The following is a 12,272-nucleotide window of genomic DNA, read 5'->3' as shown; positions in this document are numbered from 1 at the left end:
AAAATATGCCTCACCATTCAATACCTAAGGAGTAAATCTCATCAGTGTTAGTGAGCCAATAAGCATGCAGCATGCTTCTACCAAGATCTAATAATGCTGCTGATTGGCTGTTTAATGTTACACTTCGTAGAGGCATGCAGGAAAAACTCTACGTTTCACATAGTAGGAGCTGAAAAATGTATAAAAAGATGTGTGCATATGTGTAGGCCTGTCACGATAACAAATTTTGCTGGACGATAAATTGTCCCAGAAATTATTGCAATAAACGATAATATTGTCATTCTGAGACAATTTTCATCTAATATAATGATAATGGCATAATAATGCAGGTACACCTTTTCAAAGATCAATAAACTTTTATTTCTAAAGAATATTTAACACTGGAACTGGAAGACATTTTAAATAACCATATCCGTCTTTGATCTCCTTTAGTATGTTGTCTTTCAAGCGGTTGTAAATGCAAATTGTGCGATAGACTACAGACTCTGTACAACATTTAACAATTATTTATTAAACACTAAATATTAAATTTAAATAATAATATATAATTAATAAATTACATCTATAGCTATCTATGTGGCTATCTACCACATGGCGAGTACATGTTTGTACCAAGATAGTTCTGTTTTTCAGTCTTCATTTCGGCAAAGGTGCAGCTACTTTCTTCTGCAGGTTGGAGCTTTATGGGGCCACACACACACGTCACTTCTGTTTACTAATAGCTATCGTTTACATCAGGCTAATTAATTAGCTAGTAAGTGGGGAATTTTGGCTGCCAGCCTTCCAAAAGAAAGCACAATGAAATTAAATAACCAATCATTAACCGTTGACCGACAAGCAGGTAACGGTAACCGGCGAGGACGGCGAGTAACACGGCGGATATCGCTGATATACTTTTTTATTTTATTTTGACAGCGCCTTAACTGCAAAGTGCTGCGGGGCAACCCTGCTCCAACTCTCAACTAGCGTTTTCTCTGTCTCTCTCTCCACCAGGAGTCCCGCCTCTCCACACAAAGAACATGCGCTGACAAGAGGGTTTACCGCTCATTACGCTAATGAACCGAGAGTGATGATCCAGTCTCTTTGGTTGGTTGGTTGGTTGGTTGGTAGGTAGGTAGGTAGGTAGGTAGATAGGTAGATAGGTAGATAGATAGATAGATAGATAGATAGATAGATAGATAGATAGATAGATAGATGGAAAACAAAAAAGCATGCAAATGGAAATTATCGCAGGCGGAAAAATTATTTAGCTAATTTTTTTTATTGTGCGATTAATTGATTTATTGACTATTGCAACCAGGCGTACAAATGTGTAGTGTTGTAATTTTTTTTTTTTTAATTAAATACATTTTATCAAAAAAAGGAACCGGTCACAGTATTGGTATCGATATTACCCAGCCCTAGTCTAAACCATCCAAAGTAGACTGACCTCGAGCTACAAAATTGTGAAACAAGGGTTTCACAAAAAAAGGGCTCCTGTAGAAGCTACAAATCCGTATGAAATCAACCTTGTTTTAAGAAAAATATGTTTTATTTGCGATGTTTTGGAGAAGTACTATGCTACCCACAATCCTAAGCGTAACAGCAATTTCCCTGATTGGTGGAGCTTGCTGTTGTAAAAATGGCTATAGTGAGCTGCTACCATTGAAGTCTATGATTGTTTATGTACCGGAGCCGTTCAAAAAGTGGGTGGTCAATGTTGAGCACTATTGCACCAAGATCTTTTAATAATTATCTTTAATATTGTGTGCGAGGGTTACTTCAAAGAGAACAACACAAACCGGCAGGATATCATGAAAAAAAGGCTGTCAAAAAGGAACAAATTAATAAAAGGTTGGAGCAAATCATCACAATAAACCGAAACGCCAGCTACTGATGCACACTTATGCGATGCTAGCAGAACAAACTGAATGAGCCTCTCAGAGATGTGGTTAAAGGTTGATAAGCAAGAGTCTGTTGGCTGTGCGAACGCCCAACAATGCACAGGCAGTCTCTAGGACATCAACATGTCCCTGCAGCTCTGTGACTCACCATGTTGAGCAGCTCTGGACCCTTGACAGAGATGAAGTTGAGGCCTGACTCATTGGCCACTGCCTGTCAGGAGACAACACAGAAACCAGCAGTGAGACACAGTGAGACAATGACTCTTTGTAGAAACAAATATAACAAGTATAGTTAAAAAATGTTTAACTATACCTTTAATAACACAATACTAATATATGCATGAACAATACTTGATTTTGTGTAAAAATGCTAAAGATTTATTATCAAACACTAATAAATTAATACGTGGCCCCTACATTCCACCAGGCGCGTCTGCACTGTGTTCCGGCGGCGGCGCGGACACCGGAGCAATCGCAGCCACTCGAGACAATGCCTGAGATTCCACCAGTCGCGACAAAAAATATGCGCTAGGTCTATTTTTTAGGGGCGTTGTACAGGAAGTGGCTAGAGCATCCGGTCAATTTTCAGAATAAACACCCTGTGAAGAATCCCCACCGTATATCACATCACTACATTATTTAAACTAATACACAGTCACAAATCTTTGATCCTTGTTGTTCATAACTGGAGTAAATGGAAGAAGTCTTTTAATTATGGAGACTACTTACTTGTGGTAGAGGCACAAACATCTAGGAAAAATGACCAAAACAACTTAATCTGCGAGTCGTGTGGAATGATGCATGAATAAAACCACAGCGCGGCCAGAACGTGGCACATCTGTGCCTGGTGGAATCCCTGGGTAAGTCCTACTCTCAGCTCTCTGAAGACTGAAGCGGTTTTAGTCCTGGTCAAATTTTCCTGGCCATTCCTAGGACTGCTTCTGAGATACTTGATACTGTATATATAGGCCTCCAATAGACATAAGACTAAACTGATCATTCAGGATCTACAGTTAGGTACTTGGACAGTGATAATTTTCATAATTTTGGCGCTGTGTGCTAACACAATGAATTTGAAATGAAATCATTGAGATGAAATTGTAGTGCAGACTTTCAGCTTTATTTTGAGGGCTGTGAATGAACCTTCCCAACCAGGCTATGGTTGGATCAATTGGTCCTTCTACCAATCAGACCAACGATACGGGTGACGTAGCAGTGACAACTTCAACGGGTTGCTGCGCTTCGGTGGCGGTCATGTTGAATGTAAACAAAAAGCTGCTTGCCGTTGCTGCGCTATCATTGTGTAAAGCCCGCCTCAACGGTTGGGATTTGTGCCTTGATTTGGAAAAATTGGAAATGGGCTTGAATGGGCTCTTGGCCAGGCTAGGTATTTACATCAAAATTGGACAAAGTAAATTATTTTTAATCATAAATAAAATGTTCATTCTTAATACTTTGTTGAGAATCCTTTGCAGGCGATGACTGTCTGAAGGCTGGAACCCATAGACATCACCAAACGTTGGGTTTCGTCCTTTGTGATGCTTTGCCAGGCCTTGGCTGCAGCTGTCTTTAGCTGTTTGATTGCAGGTCTTTCTGCCTTAAGTTTTGTGTTAGGCACAATGACAAATAAAGCAAACTTGCTTAAAAAAGGAACTACACGCTGTTTTCAGGTAACGTTACTGTTGACATTCAAACACCGCTTGAATTGATGTACAATTGATTGCAATAGACCTGTGTGTGTTTTGAGAAATATCTTTATACTACAAGGCTATATTTATTTTATTTGTATTTGTTATTTATATATATTATTTTATTGTCATTACTTGTTTTCCCTGTTTTCATACAGAAGTTTAGTTGGATATTGGATGTGAAAAGAAGGAAATGGTTCTTCCATAACATTGCACTTTAGATGTGTGTGAATTTCCCACACCAGGAGTAATTTATATAGTTCTATTTTATAGCGATCAGTTATCTGTTCAAAATGATTATGTTCTATGCAAAATGTAAAATGTTCTATTAAAGAAAAGATAGAAAATACATTTTTGTGTGTGCGCTGTAAAGTGGTTAAAAATGTTTGTTATCAGAATCGGCTAAAGTCGGTATCAGCAGGTCAAACTCAATGAAAAATCGGAAATCAGAATCGGCCTAGAAAATTGTATTCGGTGGATCTCTAGTCAGAATTCATGAGGCTGCTTCCATCTTCTGTCATATCATCAATAAACACTAGAGACCCATTGCCACTGGAAGCCATGCATGCCCATGCCATTACACTGCCTCCACCATGTTTTATAGATGATGTGGTGTGCTTCGGATCAAGAGCCGTCTCAAGCCTTCTCCATACTTTTCTCTTCCCATCATTCTGGTATAGGTTGATCTTAGTTTCATCAGTCCAAAGAATGCTGTTCCAGAACTTGGTTGGCTTTTTTAGATGTTTTCTGGCAAACTCTTAATCTGGTTTTTCTATTCTTGAGGCTTATGAATGGTTTGCTCCTTGTGGTGAACCCCCTGTATTTGCTCTTGTGAAGTCTTCTCTTTATGGTAGACTTGGATAATGATATGCCTACTTCCTGGAGAGTCTTCTTCACTTCACTAGATGTTGTGAAGGGGTTATTCTATTTACCAAGGATCCTGAAATCATCAACCACTGCTGTCTTCTGTGGACGTCTGGGCTTTTTTGTACTGCTGAGCTCACCGGTGCGTACCAAACTGTTGATTTGGCCACTCCTAATATTTCTGCTCTCTCTCTGATATATGAAACAGCGTTTGACTCAATTACTTTAAGTCCCTTGAAATGAGGGGACTATGTATGAAAATGTTTGCAATTCCTAAACCCTTCATCCAATTTTGATGTAAATACCCTCAAATTAAAGCTGAAAGTCTGCACTACAATTCCATCTCGATGATTTCATTTCTAATCCATTATGTTAGCGCACAGGGACAAAATTATGAAAATTGTGTCACTGTCCAAATATTTCCGAACCTAACTTTATTTTGATTAAAAATAATTTATGAAATTTGTGATAAGCTGAAAGACAATTACATAATACTAGATAGTGTACAACTGTTCAAAGATATAACAGTGCTGTGGTACTCAGCTAACGTTTGGGAATATTTGTGTTGGTGTGGGGGGGGAACCTTGGCCAGCAGTGTTTTTCCACATCCTGGAGGTCCAGCCAGCAGCACACCAGATGGAGCACTGAGCCCCAGAGCTCTGAACTGCTCTGGAGACCGCACCGGGGCCTGCAGGACACAGACACAGACACACACAGACACAGACACAGATCACACCAGGGCCAGTCCACCACTGTACTCCATAGAACCCAGTCTGTTCATCTTGTAGCTGTGGATGATGTCACAGACAGTGAATGTCAGTGATTTGTATCCAATAATATGTGGAGAACCAGCCAGCTCACAGTTTGAGAAGCACATCTTACTTTTTTTAAGAATTCATTTATTTTGTATTTAAGGGTAACATCGTTATTCTTCAACCTGGACCCTAGTTTTCCCACTACAAGCTTGACTCAGCTCGGCCGTGGTGCCCCGTCCTCCTTTTTCCATTGCAGCCTCATGCGTGAGGCGAGCGTGGCTGGTCGTCATAGCGAAGCCGCAGGAAACTGCCGCGACACACACACAGAACGTTGTGTGTTGGTTTTCTCTGCATGCAGCCAGAAGACAAATTTTTTTCAAAAGAAGCTGGAGGCAGCAACAAAAAAAAAAAAAAAAAACACAGCTAAACTATTTGTTCAGGACACCCCCGTCTGTCGCTAGTAATGACTAAGTGATTAGTGATGATTCTCTCCGACCAATCAGTAGTCTGCAGGTTTTCACGTCACCTTTTGGTATCGCTTCAGCTCACTTGGAACCTCGACGGAGGCGATACTAACAAAAGTACCTGTTGGCAGGTACCAGGTACTTTTTTTCATAATGAAAACCAAAAAAGGCGAGTCGAGCAGCTACTATGTAGTGGAAAAACGCCATAAGTGACTGATTGGAACAACATTTCCTTTTTTTAATTGGTCCACTATTAAGCAAGACCACTGTCGTCAGCAGTGGCAAAACAAGCTAAAATGCAAGGTTAATGGGAAATTGAAGACAATCAGAAAAACAGTCTTAACTGCCAGCAAGTTACTTGGGATAACACTACTGAGCATTGAACACATTTACAAAGACAGACTGGTGAGAAAGGCCAATAACATTGTATGTGACCACACATTTTAAACTACTGCCATCTATGCGTCGTTTCTGCCTACCCCTTCTGACCAAGCACAGATCCTAATTTTCTTTCGTACCACAAGCCATAAAAGCCTTAAATCAGTCAGAATAAGCTAGTCGTCCAGCTGGTCTGACCATACCCAAGGGTGTATAGTGTATTGTAGTGTGTGATGTATATTCTTCATGTTTTGTCTGTCAGTGTCTGATGTAAGAATTATTTGTTTGTATATGTCTGATGTCTTGTTATAAAGTGCCTTGCGATTGTGCCGCAAACCCAACTGCCCCACGGGGACAATGAAGTTATCTACTACTGTTGCAAACATTCAATTTACGTCCACTAAAAGTTCTGTTTTTACCACTGATACGCTCAGATTATTATTCTAAGTGTCTGACAACATTATGGAAAGGATCCCTTCAGAGGTCCACCTTTTTGTTAAAGAGGAAGATCCTTTTTGTTTGACATGAAACCTCCCGAAATTGCTAAACTCCATTTAATTAAACAGTAACTGTATCAACATAAAAACACTTCAAAGTCGACAGTCACAAAAAAATCAGAAGCAGTCTTGGTTCCTCTTTCCACTGTTCCAACAATCACCACTCTGGTTTGGTTGAAATAAACCCCTTAATTGATCGATTTACATGTGAAAATATGCTGGCTCTATAGAGGGTAAAAACATTGTCTATTTAAATGGAGTCTGGTGAGTTTGAGTAATTTCTAGTTAAAGAGTAAAATCCTTCTTTTTTTTTTTAACAAAAAGGTCTAGCTCAGTAGGGATCCTTATTGAATGTTGTCAGACACTTAGAATAACAATCTGAGCGGCCGGTTAGCTCAGTTGGTAGAGCAGGCACACATATATAGAGGTTTATTCCTCAATGCAGAAGTTCAAGGGTTCAAGTCCGACCTGTAAATGTTTCCTGCATGTCTTCAACCCTCTCTCCCCCATTTCATATGTGAGCTCTATCTCTCTATCTTTAAAAAAGATCAACAACTCGGAAATAGACGGTTCACATTTGCCATATATAATTACATTGCATAGAAGAGGACGATGCACTACATGCACGGATCACCCCGCGCCGCGAGGAACCGGAGGGCGGCGGTGGGACTTTACGTTCGATGCCGGTGTTGTGCCGAAAAAAGACTGCCTGCCGAAATACGACTGCACGCCGCTAGAGGGCAATGTTGGTCAGTCTAAATAGTTATGTGCACCAATATTTACCAGGTCACTTTTGAAGGGCTTCAGCCCCAAATGTTTTTATTGTAGCCCCGAATGTCATTAGCCTAGTTGTTTTAAGCAACACAAAGTTTAAGTTCCCGTGTTGTTGTTAACAGTCTACATGGTTCAGGCTCAAACTCACGGAGCTCTGGAGCAGACCCGTGCGTCGCTTTGTGTGTGTGTTCTGTATATAAAATGTAGGCCTAATAATGTAATAAATGTGACTACTAAACCTGAAGTCTACTAAAAGTCCTGAAAAGTTTGAAAAAAATACAGAAGCCAATTGTGTGATTGTTAGACGTTGCTGTCCTGAGTTAGGGGAGGCAGTCACATTTCGGCAGGTCCCATATAGGCTACCCTTGCCAAAAAAGGACTGCACCCCCATAACTCAGGATTGCAAAGGCTGACAAAGACAAACTTTTCGGGACTTTTAGTAGACCTCATAACATGCAAGTATAGCAAATTGTGTGATTGTCAGACGTTGCTGTTCTGAGTTAGGGGGGGACGTCATATTTCGGCAGGCAGTCTTTTTTTGGCACAACACCAGGACCGTGACTGGAGGACTCCGCACCAGTGGACTAACCAAGGGGGTAAGCTTTGCTTCAGAACGCGAACCTCCGATGGCACCATTTTGTTGCTACGAAGCGATCACCTCTTGTTAGCATTACACTGACCGCCATTTTTTTTACGTCACTTGACTGCGAATAATTTTACATCTGAAGCGTTTAAAGACTATTTGTCCATTGTTTATTTCTAAAGAAACACAACAATGTATAAAAGGCTCCATTACCTTGTATCTCACGTTATGGCTCCGTAGCAGACGCTTTTATAAAAATAAGCTAACGATTGTGTCATAACCAATTGTGTGTCTCAAGTCGCGCACTTCTGTACTTATACTAACTATTTGAGTACACTCAAAATGTCAATCGTCGAAGTGTGGTAAATGCAGTGCCATAGACAGTATATAATGGACCAATAGACCCCGTTGCTCTGGACAGAGACCAGTGAAGGCTATTAGAAGCACTTTTCCGGTGACCTCTTGCTTTACTGCGCAGCCTCCAACTGACAGAGACAACGTAAATGTGACGTGAGCAACGTGTCTGAAAGTTGTAAGTCTTCTGGTAGCTGTGACAAGAGAAATCTCAATTATTTCCAATCTTACAGAGACGGAGAGCGTAGGTATATGTAAGGAGATAACATAAGCACAGGCTAATTATTGCTAACTAACATGCTAGTTAACATTAGTAATTAAACCTAAACAGCTAATGTAAGTCGAAACTGCCTGCGAGCTTCTCCTGTACTATACGGTAATTCCTCTACTGTGCGACAGTAAGTCACTTGGTTATGACACAATCGTTAGCTTATTTTTACAAAAACGTCTGCTACGGAGCTATAACGTGAGGTACAAGGTAATGGAGCCTTTTATACATTGTCGTGTTTCTTTAGAAATAAACAATGGACAAATAGAGTCTTTAAACGCTTCAGATGTAAAGTTATTCGCAGTCAAGTGACGTAAAAAAAAAAATTGCGGTCAGTGTAATGCTAACAAGAGGTGATCGCTTTGTAGCAACAAAATGGTGCCATCGGAGGTTCGCGTTCTGAAGCGAAGCTTACCCCCTTGGGTATAATTCACAATTTCACAGAAGAAGAAAGAGGAGGACAGATGTTTTGATCGTCACTTCCGGTAAGTACATAAGGCAGTGCGTGATTTGAGACAATACCAGTCAAATTTTACGCACTATGCAAGTAAGTACATAGTGTACGAAGTGCAAGTGACTTACTGTCGCATAGTAGAGGAATTACCGTATAGTACAGGAGAAGCTCGCAGGGCAGTTTCGACTTACATTAGCTGTTTAGGTTTAATTACTAATGTTAACTAGCATGTTAGTTAGCAATAATTAGCCTGTGCTTATGTTATCTCCTTACATATACCTACACTCTCAGTCTCTGTAACATTGGAAATGATTGAGATTTCTCTCGGCACAGCTACCAGAAGATTTACAACTTTCAGACACGTTGCTCACGTTGTCTCTGTCACTTGGAGGCTGCGCAGTAAAGCAAGAGATCACAGGAAAAGTGCTTCTAATAGCCTTCACTGGTCTCCGTCCAGAGCAACGGGGTCTATTGGTCCATTATATATATATGTCAATGGGACTAACCGGCAATTTCCACTGGATGCGGAACGTCGACGGAGTCATTAGGTTTCCATTAAAGTCAATGTGTGCATTTCCACAGACTGCGGAACGTCTGCGTCCCTATTCCGTCCCAGTTCTGTCAGTCCGCAGCCCTCCGGAGCAGATACGCAGAGCTTCTATTTTTGACGGACGACGTAGAGCTTCGCAGCAATTCAACACACGGCAGATAGTGCGGGACAGGAAGTCGAGCACAGAAACAAAATAAATATCCGGTTAATTTGCTAAATAAAATACACCGTGCTCACTGCGGATCATATTTCCCTGCACTACACCTTGAAAACACAGCACAGAATGTTTCCACTCCTCTGGATGGAAACAAACTGTTGGTTTTGAGGTTCTATTCTACCCAAATTCGCAAGAACTTGTGGGTCCTCGTGATCACAGCTGTCAGTCATGGTCGCAGCCGTTCCGCAACAAATCCGGACCTGGTGGGTATTGACGGACAGCGGAGCATGCAGCCGGCACGCAGCGGAGCCGGTCCGCAGCCGTTACGCATCTAGTGGAAATCCCCGGTAACGGTATTTGGGCCACTGTACCGAATTTGACTGGAGGACGCGGTGTTTAAGTTTTGGAACATCTAACCAGACTGTAAGAAATTATTAATGCTGGCTACTTAGTCTACAATCTATACTTTTGAGGACACTTAATCGGGCTGAAAAAAAGGGAACGTGATGAATCCTGAGGATGCGCTATGTAAGTTTTGTAACTAAGCTTTAAAGGGACACTCAACCAGACTGAAAACACATGATAAATGCTGGCTGGTCAGTTTACAGTCTAGGTTTGTTAACATTTAAGCTAGACGGAAAGACCATGAGGGATACGGTCTGTTCAGCTCATAGTCTGCTTATTGTTCCAACTAGATTGGTCTGTTTTTCACATAGCTTAGCCCAGAAATTGTTCGAAGGTGTTTATAATATTGTTTATGTTTAACATAAGAATTCACTAGACCTGTTTCAATTAACCTGTGACTTAAGACAGGACCTGGAGTTTTGCACAAACTGCCTTTGATGTGGTCACGCATCTTACAAATAGGGGAGAAGGTCTGCAGACTCAGAGGGTTAGGGGAATTATTTTACTTTTTATATATTTGTCACACCTTGCTCAGAGCTAACAGTTCATCCTTGGCTACAGATTTGTCAGCAAAATCCGGTAGGGTACTCGAGACACATATGCGTGTAAATTTTGAAGATGGCTGAGCTTTCAATCCTTTCAGTTAACATCAGGGGGCTAAACGGGCCGATCAAACGAGTTAAATTCCAGGACTTCTTAAGAAGGAAAAACAGTGCGCATTTGTCGCTGTGCACTGTCACGGAAATGCGCACTCACTGTAGACAAAAGACTTAAGTAAAGACTTATCAGGCAGGATATCTTATATATGTCTAGGGCTGGGTACCGAACGTTGATACCTTTATTTTTGACGATAACAATAATTAGACAATATCCTTTAAAAAGTGTTTTTAAAAGTCTGAATAACTTAATCACTGATGATAATAATGGGCACAATGTTGAATGAAAACAGTTCTTATTTATTTTTTTTAAATTTAAGTATTCAAGTAAAAACAATTCAAAGACAAAATACTACTATACTAATTGAACTAGTGTAGGAACATTGAACTCTCAGTACACATTCAGTTGTACACCTCTGCTGTAATGTAAGTTGTGCAGCATACAAGCAAGATGAAATCCTAATAATAAATGTCCTTATTGGAAGCAGTCCTGGAGCTGTGATAGGGCAGTGTCAGGCCAGGTACTGATAGTCCTTCTACTTGGCTGTATAGTCCTTCTGACCGGGACTTATGCTGGGATCAGGAATAGTTGGATGTGATCTGACTGGCCCAGGTGAGGGAGAAGAGCAGTTCTGTAGGCTTTCTTGATGTTAGAGTGTTCTTCCCTCTAGTAACACAATCTACATGCTGGAAAAAAAGCTGGGGAGTACAGACTTTAAGGACGCCTTGTTAAAGTCCCCTGTTACAATATGTATCCCCTCCCCCCTGCGCTGCAGTTTGTTCACTATGGTTAGCAGTGAGCCAAACTTGTGCTAACGTTAGCATCGGGGGCTATGTAGACGGCAGTGTGCCGTTTTCGTGGTAAATAAAATGAGTCAGTATATTACCGACAGGGATCCAGGTCAGGTGAGCCGTGCGGGGCAACGATCCTGCGGTTGGTACTCCATTCATTATGCACAAAAATGCAGTCCTCCGCCTCTGGTCTGACTCTTGCCGAAGTTATTTTCTCATCCTGCCGGTAGCTAGCTCGGAGTGATAGCGCCGACAACAACCTGGAGCGCCCGGTCTGGCTGTGTCCTCTGGGATGTTGTGAGCGGCCTGGAAGGCTCTCGTAACAGCTGTGTTGTACCGTAGTCCTATATTGATTAGTTCAGTGTGGCTGTACTTGTATAAATATACACCCACAGGAGAGCTAGTAGCCGCTGCACAACCGCGCGCCGCCATCTTTGTTGACATTAGTGAATGTGTAGCGTTCCAATACGTGTTTTGAAGTGTTTTTTTCTAAGTAATTTAAATACTTGATAATGTCAATTTGCACATCGTTAACGACGATATTATCGTAAACGATATATATCGCCCACCCCTAGCGGACGGAGCAAACTGTCTGCAGTTTTGTTGAAGTCACAGAAAGTCACGGTTGGTTTCAAGTGTGGTTACAGTTTTTCAAAACTTCACGCAGACAGTGTTTGCTGCAATATGATATTAACGGCGAGCCAAAAGCGGTCGAGGTCGTGGACCCGTGGATGTGTCTATGGTCGCGGT

At 41.3% G+C, this 12,272-nt stretch overlaps 1 protein-coding gene across 4 annotated transcripts in view; it reads right to left on the bottom strand.

Moving 5' to 3' along the window:
- The window catches only part of nvl (nuclear VCP like), a 50,578-nt gene that overhangs the window by 8,499 nt on the left and 29,807 nt on the right, over positions 1 to 12,272 (bottom strand). For all 4 annotated transcript variants that reach the window (XM_028603516.1, XM_028603517.1, XM_028603518.1 and 1 more), the window contains exons 16-17: positions 5,019 to 5,123; positions 2,032 to 2,094 (exon numbers count right to left, since the gene is read on the bottom strand). In XM_028603516.1, coding sequence (XP_028459317.1) covers positions 2,032 to 2,094; positions 5,019 to 5,123 — 168 coding nt within the window. The remainder of the gene's footprint in view (positions 1 to 2,031; positions 2,095 to 5,018; positions 5,124 to 12,272) is intronic.

Source organism: Perca flavescens, chromosome 17 (genome assembly GCF_004354835.1).
Source record: "Perca flavescens isolate YP-PL-M2 chromosome 17, PFLA_1.0, whole genome shotgun sequence".
In the NCBI taxonomy this organism is placed as follows: Eukaryota; Metazoa; Chordata; class Actinopteri; order Perciformes; family Percidae; genus Perca; species Perca flavescens.
This window is presented reverse-complemented; position numbering and strand designations above follow the sequence as displayed.